Source organism: Urocitellus parryii, chromosome 2, assembly GCF_045843805.1.
Source record: "Urocitellus parryii isolate mUroPar1 chromosome 2, mUroPar1.hap1, whole genome shotgun sequence".
Classification (NCBI taxonomy): domain Eukaryota; kingdom Metazoa; phylum Chordata; class Mammalia; order Rodentia; family Sciuridae; genus Urocitellus; species Urocitellus parryii.
The window spans coordinates 175,474,104-175,496,667 of record NC_135532.1 but is presented as its reverse complement, the minus strand read 5'-3'; the positions used below and the strand labels follow the sequence as shown (position 1 = coordinate 175,496,667).

Here is a 22,564-nt window from a genome sequence, read left to right as displayed (position 1 = left end):
GGAGATATCTTGGGTTGTGAGAGTACTTATTAAAGTTATGAAGAATGATGAGGCATCATGTTGGCAACCTATTCTCAAGGGATTGAGAAGGGAAAGGTTATTTGTAGTGTACTTAGAACTTGTATGTAAATTTGAGATTATTTCAAAGTTTTAAAATATAGCTGGACATAGAGGCACATTTCAAAACTTAGGAGGCTAAGGCAGGAGGATCCTAAGTTAAAGACCAGACTCAGCAACTTAGATAGACCCTATCTCAAAATAAAAAATAAAACAAGAGCTGGGGATGTAGCTCAGTGGTTGAGTGCCCCTTGGTTCAATAGCCAGTATCACAAAGATAGATAGATAGATAGATAGATAGATAGATAGATAGATAGATAGATAGATCTGTTTTATCAGATCTGTTTTATATCTGAAAAATATTATAGGCAATAATCATACAGGAAAAGGATGTCAGTCTTATAATGCAGAAATCATGTTGGTTCCTTTCCTAATTTTTGTCTTTATGCTAATGTTTTTATACCACATTAGAGAAGCTAAGTACCGTAATATAGCATAACTGGGCAAGCCACCTCAAAGAATATAGCACTGAACGTGATGTCCACCCATGAAAGTTGAAGGGATGATTGTTTAAGAAACAGATCTCAGGGTCCCCTCCCTAATCCTATGCCATTAATGGACTACCCTCTATACATAAACACAAATGACCAAAAGCTTAGTCATAGGAGTAAAACATCTCCAAACGGAGTTCACCTAAAAGGTGAAAGGTAGGGAACTAGTATATATTTATATACTGAATGTTCAGATACCCAATCCCTTACCTCTATATGGGAGATCTGGGAATTTTCTATGGAAAACCATACCAGGCAAAAAGACTCCAAAGATCCTGACTATGATTGTTGCTTAACAAACATTTTACACTTAGGACATGCTTTCAGTCAACAAAGTGCTATCTATCTATCTGTTCAGAAGTTCTAAGAAATATGCAGTCCTAACTTATCATCATGAGCAAATTACCACAGTCAAGGAAAACATACAACACAATGGTTCTCTATCTTGGCTGCTCATGGAAGCTTTTCAAAATATTGACGCCTGGGTCCCATTCCATTCAATTGTTCTGGGATATACCAAAGCACTGAAAAATTTTTAAAGCTCCCCAAGTTATTCACAGTGTACAGCGAAGGCTAACAACTACAGCTCTAACACTGCAACCATATCTAAAGAACAGGTCTATTTTTAAAAACATTCAGTGAACAAAAAAGAACTCATGGAAATTAAATATATGCTAGGAGCATGGAAATATTCAACAGGTTAATAAGATTAATTGAGATTTCCCAGAAAAATGAAACAAAGAAAGCACACACACACACACATTACAACAAAATCACAATACCAGCCCATAAATTCCAGAGAGAGAAAACAGAGAAATTGAAGAGGAAAAATACAAAATATCAGTAATAAGAAAAGCTCTACAAAAATAAAAACATAAAAAAATAAATAAAACAAAAAACTCTAAGGGCAACACTGGGAACTTTTTTTATTTTTCTCTTTTTTTTTCTTTAACAAAACAAACAAAAATACAATGCTATTATTTTCAACCTAAAAATTCCATACCCAGCCAAACTATCAAACAAATCTGAAGACAGAATAAAGACATTATCATGCATGCATAGAGTCACAAATGCCTCACTTTCAGGAAATATTTGAGAAAGTATAAAGTTTTTCTTAAGTCAAAAAAGAGAAAGAAGTGGAATATGAAAAAAAAAAAAGACAACAGAAATGGTTGTATAAGAAAATCCCAGAATAACAGGTATGCTGCAAGGCTTAAGGGGCATTCATCCAAACTAAAGAAGTATGATTCAGGTGACAGACTAAATATCATACTGAGGGTGAACTGCACCAACAAGTCTCTGCTATATTCCCATCAGTTGTATCCTACCATGGCCAGGTGAACTAGGCTATTGAAATTCCTACTCTCTCTGTCTTAATGTTTTGATCAAGTGAATTCCCCCATTTCCTGCTCAGGAAGATATCTGCTTTGATCTACTCTTGGGAGTCACAAATTGATTATAATGAGCTCTGAAATATAACTTGTAGAGTATTCCCTCCCTTTCCCTAACCATATTTCTAACAGTTGTCTATCACCACCTCTATGCCTGTGTCCTGCCAGATGACCCAATGGCAGTGAGTTTCATTTTTCAAGAGTTTGCAGATTCTTTGGGAACCTGAAGCCAGAGTATAGCCCACGACTGTATATTCAGCTTATCTTTCCCAGAGAGCCTTCAACAAAGAGACAATGATTCATTTTCCTTTTTTGCTTTTACTCAGTTTTAACCTTAAAAACCTTTCGTGATAATTATTCTATTTTATTATTAATTAAAATTGTAAAATATTTTGGGGAAAAACCAAGATATTAGAATGCCTTATTCCAATCTGGAAAATATATTCAAATATTAAAACAAAGATATATTAAAATATCAAAATAAAATGATACATAAAATCAAGAGAAATAAAAGATGGATGGTGGAAGGAGACCTTCATTGTTATACAAAATACATGAATGAAGATGTGAGAAAAAAAAAAAGAATAGTGTTACCCTAGATTAATTAGGTAGAGAGAAGTGATGGGAGGGGAGGGAAGGTGTTGGGGAGATAGAAAGGATAGTAGAATGAAACAGACATTATTATTACTGTGTGTATATATGTGAATGCATGACCAGTGTGATTCTGCAACCTATATACTCAAAAAAAATAAGATATTATATCCCATCTGATTGAAATGAATGATATGTCAAGGTCATTGTACTGTCATGTGTAACTAATTAAAACAAAAATAAATAAATAAAAGACTGATAATGAAAAAAATAGAGAGAAATAAAAGACATTGAATCTAGATTTTAAAAACTCACTTAAATTACATAAAATCACCCTCTATAAAAAAGGATGTTATAATTATATAAAAGTGAAACTAAAATGTAAAGCTTTTAGACAAAATAACACTTCTACTAACCTCTGATTCATCACCCTTTTCTCTATAAGCAGTTGCAATACTGGTCTGAACAGCCTTAATCCATGCCTGGCGCAGCTTTTCAGAATCTGCCTGGAGCATACAACTCCTAAAAGGAAATAAAATATTGTTTTCTTAGACACTAAATTAACCAAAAAAAAAAAAAAAAAAGAAAAGGAAAAACAAAGGAAACCTATAGCTTTACTTTTTGTCCACTTCGATATTTAATAATTTATCTAGCAAAAAATAATTTCTGTTGAAAGGTTTTATTTTATATATCTTTAGGACTGAGTACCTTTAAAAGAATTCAAAGTACCAATGAAATGAATTATCTCTTGAAAACAAATCATTCATCACTGCACATTAAATCAAAGTAAATAAACTTCTAAATTTAGCATAACCTTAACACTAATTTTTTAAATTGGAGACAGTATGAAATGATGGTTAATATGTGATTGTATCTTATCATCATAAACAGCTGAAAATTTTTTATTATGGGCACATAAATAATCTTTACAGATTTCAAGGAATATGAAATAAGGGCAGAGTTACGTACGTATCTGCTTGTAATATCTGTAATCATTAATTATTGACACTTATTTTTAAAACATTTTTTTTTATTCAACACACTCATGAATCAAACACAAAGTTCTCTATTCTGGGAAGTTTTTTAAGACCTACTACAGAAAATAAAAGCAATTTTGAAATCCTACCGAATAACTTACTTTGTTGGAGAGACTACCTCAAAGCAGAACCGTCTTTCTATGTCTTCACAATGCTTTACTGTGCAAAGCCTGAGATCTTCAACTACTACCGTGGGGTTATCCTACAATAAGGAAACAAAACTTACACATTCATCCACTTAGTTTTTAAGTAATACTACCACCAACAATAACACACTTTAAAATATTAGAGTAAATTATCTAATTGTAAAGATTTATATTTATCTTCACTGTTGATACAGATGAGGTTATTGACACAGATAAAAATAATGGAAGTAATTCTGTCCTATTAATTATTTTATCTGCCACCCCAAATTATCATAGATTAAGTGAAGCAATATACATAAAGAGGTTGGTCCAATGCTTGACACTTAGTAGATACTCAATAAATGTTCTTCTATTTTTATTCATATCCATTATTCTCTTAGTCTCCACTCATATATTACTTTTATAGTTTTTTTTAAAGCTTCTTTCCCCAAAAAGAGAAGCCTTTAACAACTCATGTTTTAGACAGCTCAAAGGTAAGACATTTATAAATCCTTCTTAAACTATCCAAGAAAATGAGAAATATTTTATCACTTCCTAGTGCTTAATAAATAACACAAAATTAAGTTTATCAGAGTAGAAGAAACCATGAACTAGCTAGCTAAAGAATTTATAAAATACTAACCTGTTACTATAGAAGATAGCAAGTAAAATTTCACGTGTCATCTCAAGACTACAGTATATATTTGAAATTTACAGTTTACAGAATAACATTCATAAAAACTAACTAGATGAAAATCAAGTCATTAATTAACAAATAGTTTCAATAATTTTTAATATTCTCAAATCTTAAGTATATCTCAGAATGCCTTTCTAAAAAAATACCTTACCCTTAAAACAAGGTTCAGAAAAACAAACATACAAATACATTGTTAATAGATTGAAGGGTTTCTATTTAAATTACTTGGAGCTTGCATTTTAATTAATGTTATTTTTAACCTTTCAAGATTATCACCATTGGCCCTAAGATGATATTTCTTAAAAGACACATTCTCGCCAGGCACAGCAGCGCACACCAGTAATCCCAGTGGCTCAAGAGGCTGAGGTAGGAAGATCACAAATTCAAATCCAGTCTCAACAATTTATCAAGGACCTCAGCTACTTAGTGAGACCCTATTTTAAAATAAAAAATAAAAAAGTGGGATGTAGCTCAGTGATTAAGCACCCCTAGATTCAATCCCCAGTACCAAAAAAAAAAGAGACACATTCTCCCCTTCAGTCTCAAAACAGTGCCATGCAATGGTGGTGGTATTTCCATCATACAACTAGACAAAGACATAAGGAAATGAAAGTAACAATCCTAGGTAGGGCACAGAAAAATCCATCTCAAAACTAGGAATTAAGAATTCAAAATTCAAAGTCATTCTGCTATAGTTTCCACACCAAAGTCTTCTTATACATGCCCAAACATAAAACTAATACACAATAATTTTATACATAGGTATTTATGGATTTCAGTGCTCATCAAAACAAACAGATAAAGAATTTTAAAAAATTGAGGACTACCACCCACCTTAAACTTTTTCTGGTAAACCAGTTGATTATTCTGTATTGAAAACCAGCGTCTAAATAAAGACAAAATAGATTAAGTTTTCATAAACAGGATTTACTTCTGGTTTTGGTAGAAATGAAATATTGGGAAAGCACTGGAAATCAGTTTATAATAATTACATTTTGAGAAATGTACTGTTTTGCTTAATATAAACCAATAGCAAAATGTAATAACTACTGAAGATACAAAACAAGCATCTTAAAACCACAGATTAGGAAAGTAAAATTGCTATCTTTTGATTTATTTTATGTCATAAATTTATATTTTAACAAATGCTGTTATTGTTTATAATATCACCAAATAATAAATGTTTTAAAGTATAAATTAACAGTTTTTTGAGGTTCTTCAAAAATAACTGAATCTTCCCCCCAAATAATTATATTCTTTATAAAGTTAAAATGAACTTATAGTACAAATATAAATATCCACTTATATACATTAAAACATTACAATAAATGCTGCTTTATTGTCAACCTTTCAGGAGATAATTCAGCAAGTGTTAATTTGATAAGCAAAACAGAAAACTAATCCTTTTCAACCAGTATCAAACAGGAGATAATCACCAATTAACATGGTCTTACTTTCATATAAAATACTTCAAAGCAAAACAATCAAAGTTATTACTACAAACAATTCACCCAGCTATTTATATGGTTCTGCTTATTATTGTAAATTATCAGGAAAGCAACTTAATTGCAATTTTCTTTAGAAGAAAAAGCTAAGCTATGTATGCCATACTTACTAATTCTAATTTATTAAAACAACAAAAAGACCTAAAGACTTATAAAAAAAAAAATTACAGCCAAAAGCCATTCACAAAAGGAAGCAAAACTTCTCATTAAGCATGAAAGGTAAAACACTAATAAAACTTGAGTCATTATTTTAAAATTAGTTTCATGTGAGATGATTTTTATCATAACATTAGTTATTAATCTATTAGCAGATAGAGATTCTACCTTTTCGTTGGTACTAATACAAAGCACTAGAAAATTATATTTAGATATCTAGAATTTCTATTTTTAAAAATTTAGTTACTTCTCCAAATCTGAGAAAATTATTAGGAGATGCTTTTTCATTTTTAGGACTTTTACTAGATAGATCATTAAGTTTTCTCACCACTTAAAAAGGTATAACCTTTTTATTATTAAAATAGAGAGATTTGTTAAATAAGCATCTAGACAAAACAATGTGGGTTGCCTCTAGATCCAAATCATCAAGAGGCAGGCTAGAAAAGGAAGAACTTCTGGGTGCCTTGGTTTGGGGACAGATAGCTGGTTAGAAATGTTAAAAGAAACACCTACACACACAGAATGGTGCAGCCCTGCCACACGGGATGACATGCAATGGAAACCATCTCTAACACTGATGGAAGAGCTCTCTGAAAAAAATCATTTGAAGGAGGTGGATAAGATTTTTCAAAAAATATAGCTTAAATTTTATATCATAATGATTCTCTTATATAATTTGATAAAAACTACATTGTTTCATTAACCAATGGAAAAACACCCATATAAACCATGTAAACTTTTCATGCTTCTGAGGTCTTCAAAAAATAAATGTCTTTTCACCTACTGCATCTTAGGATAACAACAAGATACTACATTAAAAACTTGTATTTTTTGTCAGAGGCCATTCCCAATTATTAATTCTATGGACCCTGTATACTTTTGAATTCCTGTTTCCCTACCATTCATCTGCTTCTAGATGTCAGTCTCACATCATCAGGTTTTATACACTCAGTAAAGACAAAATAAATTCACCTGAATTTGACATCTCCTAAGGAAAAAAAGGCATGTCGTATATCCTAGGTTGAAAAAAAAATTAATTAAAAAGATCTGAACACCTGTGACACTATCTCACCTCCAATGCCAATACAAATAAAAAGAGCTAACTATATACTCATCTAAAATTGACCAAACTTTTAATCAGATAAGTAAATTTTTTTTTATATTCTGACAGAATAATCCTAGTTGCTTTTAATATTTCTCAGAAAAAGAAATATGAGACAAACAGTTCATGATCTATGGAATATAAAAAATACTTAATAATTTAAGAAACTTGAAAGTATTTCTAAAAATAATTAAATCCAGAAGAGAGAAACTTTGGAAAGCTTTGTGCTAACAATATCACACAGTATTCTACAAAGTTAAAAAACTGAGCACAAAGCCAAACAAAATATAAGACAGTGTGTAAAACAAAAAATTGTTCATTAAAATAAAACAATAAGATACCATTTATATCTGTCTCAAATTGAGTATAAATAGATCAAAATATTAAAATTTATTAAAATTTAAATATTAAATTTTACATATCAATGAAAGCTTCCAGATAAAAAAATATGGGCAATAAATATATATACATATATATTTATATACACATATATAAATATATCTTTTACCATGTTTGATGCAGAACCACACTTGAAATCAAAAACATGGATAAAAGTTAAACTTCTGAATCTGTAGAAGCTTTATTACTAAAAACTATACAAATAATGGGTTCATGTGCATATTCATATAGGTGGCAAACAAGTAAACAATTAATAAAATCAAAGCTTAAATACATATGCACCTTTATTTTAAATTCAATTTGTTTTTTCACAGAGAGAAAAATGTGGGAAACAAAGAAAACCTAGGGACTGACAATGTATTCTTTCAACATAATATGGTTGTTACCAAAGGAATTAATTCTAATTACTACACAGGTTTTTAAAGAGTTTGCTGGTTTATTTCATATTTACATATACATGATTGTGTGTATATACGTATGACCTAAATGTATTCATATTACTCAATCTGCAACTTTGGGTAATTATAAACAAATCAAATGTTCTTTTATAGATTAAAACAAATTGAGGATTTGGGCAATTAAAAGGTATAATTCCATTTCTCAAATAAAATGCTTATATTTTCTTCCCAATTTAAAATATAGAGAGACTTTTTATCCATTGCAAGTAATCCTACTGAAATGCAGGTTAATGATGAGCTTTCTCGTGCCAAAGAAGAAACTGGAGTAAGATGAGGGTAAAGGGAGGAAGCCATTTGGTACCTGATATGATCGGGCTTTTTCCTGTCATGTGAAAAAATGGGGGAGGATTAAAACATAAGGGAAAGGTGGTAAAAGAATGAAAACGCAAATGTGCAAAATAAGCAAAGGACTAGCATGATACGAAAATAAAGCAAGAATTAAAGGAACAAGCTTAAGCTTATAACCTAACAAAACAGTCAAAAGTATCTACTGCATTTTATTATGAACACAAGCATTTGTAGAATTAACTCCAACTCTTAGGAATCTGAAAGGCTAATATTTAGAAATATTCAAAAATTTGCTTCAAAGTATTACCTTACAAAAAGTTCTGGTAGGACTTAGTGTACTTCTTTATTGTTATTTTCTGACTCTATGATCATGACTATAAAATACAGATAGTATTGCCACATCTTATTAAGATGCTCCTAAAAATTAAGGGAAATGATCATTGGAGATACTTCTAAATAAACCTAGGACAAACAGAAACTTTTCATAAGAAAAGTGGAGTCACTAATGAAGAATTTCAAAGATCACAGAGATTACTCAAAAAAGCCTCCCACCTGCCCAGACTCATTTTCATCAAATGACAGCAGAGATTCTCTAAGGCCACATATTAAGTATGATTCCTCTTTAATTGATGTATATTTATATTTATTTTAAAACAAAAAGGCAATAAAAACAAAACATATCTATACCAGCAGTGCATAGAACACTTTGCTTTTAAAAACTTTTATGTTCTTAGGTGTATTTTCTAATTCAAAAGACTTTAGCTTCTTTATTAATCTTCACAAGTTATTACTAAATAAATTATGCTGACATTTACTTATTTTCCATGTTCTCATCTTTCCTATTTATTATGAAGAGCACAAGAAAAACATAAGCTCTAGTAGTCCACTAGGCTAAGCCTGAAGTCAATCTGCCATATTGAAAAAAGTAACTTGATGAGGAAAAATAATTGTAGCCGACTTCATAAGTGTTCAGAAAAGTATATATACAGTTGTCCCTTGGTATCTGTGGGGGATTAATTCCAGGATTCCCTCTCAGATATCAAATTCTGTGATGCTTGGGTTCTTTACATAACCTACACATCTCCTAAGTACATATATACAGACAAACACACACACATTTAATTTTCTTTTTATTTATTTATTTTTTAGTTTTCGGTGGACACAACATCTTTATTTTTATGTGGTGCTGAGGATTGAAGCCAGCGTCCCGCCCATGCCAGGCGAGCGCATTACCGCTTGAGCCACATCCCCAGCCCTAATTTTCTTTTTAAGAGACAGAATCTCGCTATATTGACCAGGCTGGCATCAAACTCCTAGGCTAAGCAATCCTCCACCTCAGCCTCTTGAGTAGCTGGGATTACATCCATGCCACTTTGCCTGGCTCTCCCAGCCACCTCTATATAGCTTAAAATATATAATATAATGTAAACGCGATATAAATAGTTGCTAGACTGTATTGTTTAAGAAATAATGACAAGAAAAAAAAAGTTTGTATATGTACAGTGTAGACTTAATTTTTTTCCCAAATACTCACATACTTGTGTGTGTGTGTGTGTGTGTGTGTGTGTGTGTGTGTGTATTTTGGTACTGGGGATTTAACACAAAAGTGCTCAGTTATCAAGCAACATCCCTAGACCTTTTTTATAGTTTATTTAGAGACAGGGCCTCGCTAAATTGCTGAGACTGGCTTTGAACTTGTGATCCTCCTGTGGCAGCCTCCCAAGATGCTGGGACAGGCATGGACCCCCACACTCAGCTCCAAATAGTTTTGATCCACAGTTGGTTGAATTCATGGATGTGAATGCACAAATATGTAGGGCCAACTGTATTACAGAGGTGTATAATTTGGAGACATCAGAAATCAGAAATCTAAAAACCAATCATTTCAGCAATCCATATATGATCTAAAATTTTTAATTCCTATGCTATTTGGGTCACATCAAACAAAATAAATCAATTTGTTAAATTTTATATAATAGACTATTTCTTTCAAAAAAGATGTAATTTATGAAGGATGGATGAGGTTTTAAAACTATTCAGGAATATCTACATACCATAATTCCATAAAATTATTATATGTTTGGTACCTTACAGAAACTAAAAAAAAAAAAAAAATTCCCTGAAACTAATTAAACAATCCTTAAAAGAAAAAAACAAACTGAAGTAGTGAGTAGAAAAAGCTTTATATCTGAATAGCTAGATTCTTAGACATTTTTTAAATTAAGGCATAAATATCACAAGTACATAGTCTTACTCAGAGGCCAACAGAATATAATAAATCAAGCTGAATGGAGAACTAATTAGAGAAGGAGGGTAGACTCTAAGCCAAACATGAAAAAAGGAAAAATTATTTGTAAGTATTTCCTGAGACTGGACTTTTTGGTAAATCTCATTGAAGAAAGACTCAGAAGGCTGAGGAAGGAAGATCACAAATTTCCAGGCCAGCATTTGCAGCTTGGCAAGACCCTATCTCAAATTAAAAAATAAAAAAGGACTAGAGATGTAGCTCAGTGTTGTAAAACAAACCTGGGTTCAATCTCCAGTACCAAAAAAAGAAAAAATGTTTGGACCTAGTGTTAGGTAATGAGGTCACTGGGAAAAGAATTGATGCTGGTCTCTTGGACTAAGTCAATTCCCAGGAAAGTGGGCTGTTATAAAAGAGAAGACTGGATCATTCCTACTCTCTGGCTTCATCTCATCATAGGATCTGGGAACACTCCTGCCACTATCATACCATCCATCGTGAGGTCCTCACCAGAGGCCACCCAACTTTACAACATGAGCCTCCAAAACTGTGAGCTAAATAAATCTTTCTCAACCATTTCTTTAAAGGTCCATTTCTTTATTGAAAATTTGGATGTTAAATTATAATCTATAATTTTAATCAATAACTATCACTCACTACATATAAATGGTACCTCCTCTAAAAAGCAGCCTAATTTCCAAAGGCAATGTCTTTTTCCACTTTGCAAATTGTAGGCAACATGTATAGAATTGAGGATTTAACAGTTACTCCCTATTCAATTTTATTTGTATTTTAATATCCATGTCAATTAATAAAATTCATTAAAAAAAATGAAAAAGTCCACACTTAAACCAAAATTAATTTTCTTCTACTGCCCTAAATGGCAATGCAATTTTCCCCTAACACTTAATGTACATGCAGTCTGAGACCATTTCTCATTGAAATATTCCATGGAAGTTCATTTCTTTTCTTAACATAATACTATATTTCTATGTATTTACTGTCATTTCATTTTGTCAAACTTTAAGGAGGTTGTTTTGAAGTCTGAAAGTTAAAATCAATCTAACATTATATATTAAAATCATGTTGGTGGAATAATCTTTATTACTTAAAGATTCATCAATCACAATATTTTTTAAATTTCCTAGTCTAGCTAAAGAAATTTTCCATTAAAGATTCAAAATATTATTAATTTTTAGAGCTTGGAAAACATAATTTAACTCTTCACTTTTACTTTATAAAAATTAGAAACATTTCTAACCAAATCATTTTAATTAGACCTCCTATATTCATGTATTATTTTAAAGAGGTTTACTATTGAATATAATAATTACTTTCCACTTTATATTTAATCTTAATATAAAGAAAATTATTCCAAATAAAACCAAGTAACACTTAAAAAATTGGGAAATATCAAATGCTCAATAAATCACTGACATCTGAAAAGAACTGATGAATTTTTTTATATAACCTCAACCCTAAGAAATAAAAATAAGTGCACTAGGACAATAAAACATTAAATGTTTCTATTCAAATTAGCAAAACTGTATACTAAATTATACTTAGCAAGGAAAGTCTATTTTGTTAACGCCCATTTTTATAAAAAAAACAAAACCAACCTTCTCTATCAATACATGAATTCATACCTTGTTTGAGTAATAAAATATGTACATTTCAACCAAGAACATAATAGTAAATCAATTACCCAGAATCTGAACACTAGTCAAAATTATTGCAAAATTTTCTGACTACATTTTGTTGAGAGTAAGGTGGATATCCTTGAGTAAAAGATCACTATATTCAGAAGAATGATTCTGAGTCAAGCAATCTTTTGCTGCTTTAAGGTCTAAAATTATTTTGCTTTGTTTTATATATATATAAAAAAGTAGTTTCTTATATATTCATTCTGGGTTCAATGGGTACAATGCCCAGTACAAAAAAAATAATAATAATCAAATAAATAAAATTCCTCGGCCACTACTAAGTAAAAATTTATATAAACATCAGAGAGAGGAGGAACCAAAAGAAAAAAAGCTCTCACTTATTCTATTCATCAATTATATTCAATACATAATTTGTACTGCAATCTATTTTGTTAACAAATATTGGAGGTAGCGCACATTCAAAATTTATTGTGATGATCTAGTCACTATAGACTAAGCATTATAAATACTCTCCTTGCTTCCTCCTTTAAGCCTTGCTTGAATTTTAGAATAATTAACCTTTTCATTTTTCACCTGCTTCTGCGAGCCTTCTTTTTTCAATGAACTAGGTTCATGAAAGTTACTATGGAATTTACAGACTTAGAATTATAAAGAAAGAGTTGCCAGATCACAGAGAAAGTCAGAAAACTGCAAATATGGAAGGAGGAAGACAAGCATTTCAAGTATATTACCTGTTCCAAGTTTTGAAGGCATTGCTGGCTCGTTTGAACAGGTATCCTTCCATAACAATGCCATTTGCAGCATCTACGTTGTATTCTAACTTGGAATCATCACTGGAGAAATCCTAGACGAAATAACACATAGAAGTTCATGTGATTTATGTTACACAGAAAAATAAATGTATCCTAGGGAAAAAGTTCAAAAGGGGGGAAAAACTACTTTCTATTAAAAACTGTTATGACAATATTGATAAGAAATGAGTAGGAGAAACTAAATGCTTAATAATTGAGGAATGCTTCAGCATATTAAAATATTTCAATTCAGTTGACTGATGTGTAATGATGGTGTAAAAACAGATGATTATATAGAATATACTGTAAAAGAGAAAACAATATAAATTGTATTGAAAGTAAAAATAATAAGCATACAAACAGACAAAGCCAACAACTAAATATTACACTGGATGTTATGTTTAAAACTGCTTTCATTTTATCCCAGTATTTTATAGTGATATGTGTTAATTTTTAAAAGAACTATGGATATATTTAAATGTGATTATTTAAATCTACCACTATTTTCTAAATATATTGCTATCATGGCAGTTTTTTTAATCTAATAGGAGTAATAACTCTACTATTTAGGAAGTTCAGAAATAAAAGAATTATGAAATTTTTTTCCTAAAATAATATTTGGTTTTGCAAAGAAGAAAGACCTTAAGACCACAGTTTGAAGTGGGGATATTAAACTCACTTTTTTTTATGAAGACTATGGAATCACTCATAGTCTTGTCCAATCATTCTAATTACTCAAGTCTATATTTGAATGCAATTCAAACTTTCAGTTCTCCTCCAAAGATTCACACAGTTTGGAAACCAGAAATCCAATTATTTAAAATATTTCCTAGTAAATTCCAAAGTATTTTCGATAAAACTGCAAGATTGCTCCTCTCACATCAAATTTAAAACTCTAAAAATCAGTCTCAGAACTTTCAAAGTCACTCCTGCACCAATGATTAAAATTAGAATGCTACCTGTCTTGAGAAACATTTTGGCAGAGGCTGGATGACCACCTGCTGAGAGCTGAGATGTGAAGGACCTGCATTGGAGGGGAGGCAGAGTGAGAATCACCCAAGAGCCTTCTAAATCTATCTACTAAGATGTGAAAAGGAAATAGATCGAGTTCAGATTTTTAAAAATTAAATAAATCTGATATCTTTCAAACTTTAACCATAAAAAGACATACTATAAAATAATAAAATGAAGCAGAATCTATGTCATTACATTTTCTCCTTTTTCCTTGAAAAACAAATCAGAGAAACTTCAATTTCTTCATTTAAAATTTAATTTATGCTATAATTTACTTTTTACTATTATTTTTACTTCACGATGATGGGGATTGAACCCAGAGCTTTGCACATGCTCAGCAAGCACTCTACCACTGAGCCGCATCCCCAATATTAGGCCATAATCTATTTAATTATGCAGATCAGATTTAAGATAGTAATAGAAATAATTGACTTTTGTAACATTCTAAAGGTTTTATGTGTAACATCTGCAATTTTTTTTCACAACCTTGATGCTAATTAAAACATAAAATAATGGGGCTGGAGGCACAAAACCTTCTAGGCACAAAGCCCTGGGTTCAATCTCCAGCGCTGCAAAAATATAAATAAAATAAAATATAAAATAAGTCTTCCTTGGATGTGCGATGCATTACAAGTAAGTGCTTCTCTATTTCTCAATTATATTTCTTGAGACAAATTGTCTTAATTACTACTAATATCTATTAATATTTAAAGTACCTAAAATGTGATAGATTACAGTATTTAATATGTAAGAGAATTCATAATGTAAGCAATTAATAATGTTGGGTGAAACATACACTGTTAGAATATCTCTGAATCCATTAGAGATCTGACAAGTAGGAAGGAATATCCAAAGGCAAAAGATTAAGTAAATGAAAACTGAAAGCCAAACAGGCAAACAGCAAGGAATTCCACTTTCACCTTGAGGGCATTTGCTATCAGGAGGACTGGCTCTTTCATGTGGAGTTCCAGGAATAGAAGGGAAGCTAAAAGATGCTTTTCTATTGAAATTGCAAGCAAGACAAGACAGACCATTAATACCATTTACCTTTGAGATTATGATAAAGATTCTAGCCAATAAGATGACAACAACAATAACAACAACAACAACACACACACACACACAAAGACTTGAAACAAAGTATCATAACTTGTGGATAAGATTTTGTACACATAACATTCAAAACAATTCAGGGATAAATCACAATTAAAAGGGAATAAGCAAGATTACTAGTTTGCAAAATCACTACAGAAAAATAAAGTTTAACCTAATATAATAACAGGAGGAAACAGTGAGAAAATAAATTTTTAGACAATAACAAAAAAAAAAAAAAAAGAGTTTCAGCACTGTTAGTGATCAAAGCAACACAACCTGACATTTCTTAATGACTTCTCTGAGGAAAAGAACATAAAATAATGTGGAAAAGTGTCCAGGATTGTAATATTGAATTTATTATTTACCTAGCCATAATGTTGTGAGGACAAATGTGATAATCTTGTTCTGATCTTTCATTTCCTCATAACACATGAATACAAATAGTAAATTTGTGAACGAATAGGAAATACATCATAAAGAAACAACCCAAAGTCAGGTATGATGGCACATGCTTGTCATCTCAGCTACTCAGGAGCCTGCGGGAAGAGGATTGCAAGTCTAAGGCCAGCATGAGCAACTTAGTGAGACCCTGTTTTGAAATAAAAAAATAAAAAGGACTCTGATTTGGCTCAGTGGTAGATCACCCCTGGGTTCATTCCCTATTACCCCCCCCCAAAAAAAAAATTCACAAGAAAATATGCAATCTAAGTTTAGGAATAAATCTAACAAAATATACAAGAAAATCATAAAACCTTATGAAAGAAAGAAAGAAAAGAAAAAGAAAATAGAGAACACAACACAGTCATGAATTAAACAATATTATAAAACAAAGATATTATTTTTTTCTCAAATTGATTTGTAGTTATAATGTAATCTCAATCAAAATGGCAAAGGCTGTTTTTATGGAACCTGAAGAGTGGCTCCTGAAATTTACATAGAAATGCAAAACTAGTGTGATTCATTTTTTAAAAAGAAGTCAGAAAGTTACATATCAAGACTTACTATAAAGCTAATGTCTAAGACAGTATAGTATTGGCATAATTGAGACAAAAAGACTAACAGAATAGAGAACCTGAAAAACAGCTTCAGATATATGGAACATGAGGTATAACACAGGCTATACGACAAAACAGTGTGGAAGGAAACTTTTTAATAACTAATCTGCATCAACTAGCTACCAATGGAAGAGTAAAAGTACCTACCATCATATACAAAAACCCAATTACACATGGATTAGAAATCTAAGCATGAAAAACAAATCTATGCAGGAGAGAACTTTATGATCTTAGGATGGGAAGGATTTATTGAATAAGACACAAAGAGCACCTAATGTAAGACTGAAAAGCTATATGAAAATTTAAAACATATACATGCCTCAAAGGGGCATATATCCAGAACATACAAAGGATTTGAAGAACAAGCCACCTGGCAGGAAAAAAAAGAGAAAGACTAATAGATATTTTACAAATAGGCTCCCAAGTGACCAACAGATACAGGGAAAGGGAATTGAATTCACTAGTCACTAAAGATGTATAAATTAAAACCACAATGAGATGCCCTTATCTATCCACTAAATGGGTAAAAAATTAAAACCCTCTCAATACAATAAGATGGCAAGGAGCACAGTACACTCTCAGTACTGCCTGCCAAGAATGGTGCAACACTGAAAAACAGTTCAGCATTATCTACTAATGGTGAACATACATATTCTCTCTGATACAGTTTCACTTCTTGATATAAATCCATCATAAATGTTACATATACTCTAAGATGCAAATATGAATGTCCTTGCCATCATTTTTTCTTCAACTCATCAATGCAATTCTTTAAAAATTCTAAATAATCACATTAGATATACTGTCCCTTAAATTTTAGTTGACTAGATTTTTTTGTTTTATTTTGTGTGTGTGTGTGTTTTGTTTTGTTTTGTTTTTACCTGTAATGCAGCCTTGGGTCAGCATTTAAGGGCAGAAAAAAAGTAAGTATTTATAATTAGCAAAAATGCCACTATTTTCTTTAAAGGAAAACAGTTGTATATGTTTTAAATTAATCTCAGATTTAAAACTTAACCAGTTTGGGTCCTTCAGTACAACACTGAATTATGTACTCAATTGGGAAAGATATTAAAAGATATAAACTATCCATTAAATAATTTAACTTAAGCAAATATTCTCATATTTCTACAAACACCAAGATCTTTCATTTTAAATAAAAATGACTGGTCTCCGTATTTAACAATCTTTTAATGGGAATGTCATTAAAACAAGTTGTTCATCCAAATATGATATTGTACCTACTAAATATATAGAATTTTTATTCACCAAATTTAAAGTTACTCAACCAAAAGTTAATCTAACTTTAAAGAAAATATAAAGTCTCATCTGACAATAACTTGAAAGCAACTAATTTAAAGATAGTCTGGTAGAAAAAAATTCTTTATTTTTAAAATATGATTTCTCTTTAGCATAAATAATCCATCAAATTTTTCCTATTTTTATTACTGATTTTGTTTTTATTTTTTCCCATTAACATCTTTTATGTCAAATCAAGTCTACAGTAGTCAAAATTCTAAATAAACCATAACAAAAGTTCATTTACTCATCAATACCAAAAGAACAGATTTAAAGAAGGGAGAAAGCATCTTGTCATATACTTGTATTATTGCATTCAACTTCTCTCTCCTTTTATTTTCAGATTATATAAGATAAAATATTATTTGGGTGAGTTTCAGGCATGTTACACTCAACTCCTTCAGCATGAAGGAATAAAAATTATTTAATACTGGAAATTTCATTTTTAAAAACATATTTTTCAAAAATACTAGTTTAGCTAGTAGGAAATTTAACAAGCTATGCAAGTTAAACATCATTCAGCACCACATGAGGTGGGAGTGCTGCCTAGGGTGACTGGCCCTGAGAAGTCCTTAACATTGAAACTGAGCACCCACACGCCACCCCACCGCCCCCCCCCTCTCTCTCACACACACACACACACACACACAAACACACACAGACACACACACGCACACTTCATAGAAGATTGGTGGTACCCAAAAAATGAATAGTATTTTAAATGCTAAGGGCCATCTTTTAATTTACTTAAAGCCCCGAGAGATTAGGTTCTTAATAAACTGGTTTAAGAGCCTGACTTTAAAATATTTTGATCTGAAATGTTAATAAAACATATATCTTAATATCCGAAAACTATTTCACTTTTTGTGAAAAGAAAATTTATGGAATTATGTAAGAATGCAAAGAATTTGTTCCAACACTAAGGTACCTTGCTTATATCAATACTAATCAAACAACCAACTAAAATGGAAATTAATCTTCTTAAACTTTTCCTCTCAAGTACCTTTTGTTGAATGGTGGAATGTTTTTGCTCCATTTCTCTTTTCTCTTTTGCTGCATCCACAACAAGTCGATCTAACTGTAAAAGTAGAAAAAGAAAAAATTGTAGGCTTAAAAAATCAAAGAAAAGAAGAGGTATGAGCATTTTTCCAAACCATATTCCAAGTTATTTTGTAGATAAACAGCAATATGTCACTCGATTTAAATTTACCTAAAATGGTATTTTAGCTAAAATTTAAAGTAGAAGTTCCTATTTTTATGGTATTAAATCCTTTTGAGAAGATCCTTGTCTCAGCAAGGAAAAGAATTTTAAGTACAGTCAGGGTGCCAAGCACACATGATAGGAGGCCTCCTCCTGGCCCCTGCAGTGATGTGTCAAGTCCTTGAATAAGAAAAATTACTCTAGTTTAAGTTGCTTGTGTATCCTCTCAAGTAAATTCTGCAAGTTATAATCAAAGTTATAAAAAAGAGACAATGGTAATTTTTCCCCAAACAGCAGAAAGTAGTGCAGCTAAATTAATGCAGTCAGCTTCCACAAGTTCATAATAACAGATATGCCTGATCATTCAAGATGCTTCATGATTTCAAGTTGGCTTCCTAATGGTATAAGCAAAGCTAAAAGGTACAGAACAATTAACTAAATAAAAGCAATGATGATGATGATGATGATACTAATAAATAATTAGTAATCCCTGAGTTTTAAATGGTATTATCTACCACTGAATTATTGAAAGAACATCCTAACCTGCCCCCTCCAAACAGGCCATATTATCCCCCACACACCATAGGAAGTGTGACTTATCAGATGCTTTTCAAGTGCCTACAAATTTGTTTGATGTCTGTGAGGGTAAGGAGGAGGAAATTAAGTAAAACTGAAATTAATAAAAGTCTAAAATATATAATGATTTCAATTTGTCAACTCCAATTTAATTCATAGTCTTTATAAATTATATTTAATGTAAGGTAAGGTTACAGTCCAGTGTATGATAAATTATAAGGAATGCCTAGAACCTAGGAAGGCCTTACCTTCCCCTAAGTCTGTACTGTCTATATCTTCCTACAACACCCTACCTCCCCACTATATGGTAAAACATGACCAGCTATTTCTAATATCTACTTTCTCCTTCTTCCTTAACAATAGAACTCCCAAATTATAGCATTCTGGTATTAAGGCTGTATTTCCCAGGTTTCCTTGTAGTGAATGTGAACTTACGACTAAGCACTGGCCATTGGGAGGTATATAAAGTAACAAGTACAAGGAAATGTCCTTAAGGAGGCAGAATGTGTCTTTCTTTCCCTTTTCCTCTGATGTTAACTAGTCTTTTGAGTATGATGGCTAGAGCTTGATCAGCCACTTTGAATCATGAGATAGAAGCAAATTATGTACATCTGGGTCCTGAGAATCAAGTGACTGGCCATCATACCAAGCATTTGACTTTTAGAAGACTTTGATTTCTTTTAGAAGAAATGAAATTCTGTGTTAGCTACAGTATTCTCAATTTTCTATCCCTTACAAACAAACCTTATCCCAACTGATATACACAGGGCACATAGTTAACAGACTGGTGACTTGTTCTTTCTTTCGAAAGTTAATAGAGATGATGTGTGATTCACAGTACAAGCCATACTTGCTATACTGCCCCCACACCATCTCCACATGCATCCCACACACATACTTTGGTTAGTGATTATAATTCTCATTTCACTCTGTTTCTCCAATTTCCCTAAACTCTGTTTTTCATCCTTAATCACCTCCCTTCAAAAAGTATACTGAACCATCTTGGGAAAGAATACCACCTAAAAAGTTCAAGAAAACTCATCGATCGATAAATAACAATGTCCCTAGGGGTTGGAGGTGTGGTGCAGTACTAGAGCACTTGCCTAGCTCACTGTAGGCCTTGGGGCTCATCCCTAGTATCAACAACAAAAAAGGGGGGGGGACTTCAAACATATTTAACATAAAATTCTGATCAAAAGTAAAAATTAATTTCCATACATATAATATTCTTATGCACATACTTAATTCTAAAACACACAGATACCCAAATATGTCTGTGTGCAATGAAAATTTTTCAGCTGTATAATTCTAGGGTTCTAAAATGTCACTATTCAAATACCAAAATATAACTTTTAGAAAAATGAAAGCAAGTTAGAATAAAACTCAATTAATCAAATATAAGAAATTTAAAAATAAATACAGCTATGTGTTCTTAAAAATAGACACATTATTATTACATTCTCTTTTTTAGTACCCTCAGATAATATAAGATTATTTTTACCTTTAATTTCATCCTTGGTTACACATTTAACCCATGCATATAGATTCTGCTATAGAATCAAACTTCTTTATTAAGTAAATGATACATCAAATCACCCAATATGCTGAATTTCTTTCAAATACAAATAATAAGGGCTGGGGATGTGCCTCAGTGGTAGAACTGCTTGCCTAGCATGCATAAGGCCCAGAGTTCAATCCCCAGCACGCCCCCCCAAAAAAATCATATATAATACAGAATCAAAAAATACATTTCAACATTACCTGTGCTCCAAGATCTTTCATGTAGGGCCCAAGTTCACTAAATAGATCATATCCTTGATGAAAGAAGGCCAAATGGGCATACATAAAGGATAACATCTAAAAGGGAAAAAAAATGCCATTTTAAAATCAATTCCTTAGGTAAGTATTTGGGAATTTTTTAAGTCTTGATCCTATTGAATGTTTGAAATTTATTGTACAAGAACTCAAAATGTAAAGCCTACTTAAAAGTAACTAAGTCATTTTTCTTAAGAGTATTTATTAAATATTTGCAAATACTATCAGAAAAAAATATTTATTTAAAAATTTTTCCAGTGGTTTAAAATTTTAACAATGCCCGAACTTTTAGTTGTTTATGTTTTATCTAGATGATCAAATTTTGTTTATTTTATTCAAATAATCAAATTTTCAATAACTTCACTATCTTTCTAGGAACAATACAAAATATCAATATGTTCCTTGAAATAAATTCACTGGCAAACCTTAAGCAAATAAGACACAAAAAGATAAGAAGTGGAAATACATAAAGCTCTTAAAGCAATCACAAACACTTTATAACCTACAATATCATTAATAACTACGTAAAGTAGGGAATGCTCAGTTTGTTTCTCAAGATACCAAAAATAAACTGAGTCAACATACTTTGCCAACATTGAGATTTCTTTATATTCATTCCACAAGTTCAAAACTGACTTAAGGGTTGAGCTATTTTTCCAAGTTTTTCTATATTTTACTTAGCCAAAAGAGAAAAATTATCCGTATTTTTATTAAGTTTTACATGGAAAGGAATTTTATAATTAAATGTGAAATATTAAGAAAATATTCAAACATCCATGTTATTTTTAGCAATCTCAAGCATCTGTTTAATTCTCTGAAACCTAAAGTAGGTCACAAGGTCCTTAATTCTCAAGAATCCTCCACAGAAAATTCTGTTTCTAGGAGAAAAAACCAATTATACATAAGTTGAAAACACAAAACTCACAAAAAGAGAAGCATTCTAGAATTAGATCATGGTAATGATCTTTATGAATATAATTTTAAAAAACACACAAAGTTCTTTTTAAAAAGAGGGTAGGCAGAAATTAATAGCTAGGACTACAAAAAATGTAAAATCTGCCTATACATCAAAACTCATATTAAAAGATAAATGAGAAACTAGGAAAAAAAACATATGACAATGAGTTAATAAATTTAATATGTAAGGGATGCTACAAATCAATATGAAAAAATGAATACTCCAACAAAATAAGAGAAAAAGGACATATTACAAGTTATGCAAGTGGCCAAACAGTATGGTAAAAAAATGCTGAAACTCACTTGAATTAATGAAATGAAAAATTCAAAAATGAGATCATAATTTCTATCTACCAATGGGGGAAGAGAGAGGAAAACTGTAATGCGTGGACAAATGTTTATACACACACACTATTAGTGGACATATTATATAACCTGTGAAATTAAACAATATTTTTTAAAAAACCTTATCGAATGTTTAACCTCTGAAAGTAATCC

The 22,564-nt window shown here is 31.1% G+C and overlaps 1 protein-coding gene across 3 annotated transcripts in view; it reads right to left on the bottom strand.

Moving 5' to 3' along the window:
• Acap2 (ArfGAP with coiled-coil, ankyrin repeat and PH domains 2) overlaps positions 1 to 22,564 on the bottom strand; it is a 124,976-nt gene that overhangs the window by 29,609 nt on the left and 72,803 nt on the right. For 2 of the 3 annotated variants that reach the window (XM_026380123.2, XM_026380122.2), the window contains exons 8-14: positions 21,056 to 21,151; positions 18,521 to 18,595; positions 12,998 to 13,110; positions 8,371 to 8,391; positions 5,284 to 5,335; positions 3,729 to 3,829; positions 3,007 to 3,112 (exon numbers count right to left, since the gene is read on the bottom strand). In XM_026380123.2, the coding sequence (XP_026235908.1) occupies positions 3,007 to 3,112; positions 3,729 to 3,829; positions 5,284 to 5,335; positions 8,371 to 8,391; positions 12,998 to 13,110; positions 18,521 to 18,595; positions 21,056 to 21,151 (564 nt within the window). The remainder of the gene's footprint in view (positions 1 to 3,006; positions 3,113 to 3,728; positions 3,830 to 5,283; positions 5,336 to 8,370; positions 8,392 to 12,997; positions 13,111 to 18,520; positions 18,596 to 21,055; positions 21,152 to 22,564) is intronic. The other variant, XM_026380124.2, reaches the window with a different exon arrangement.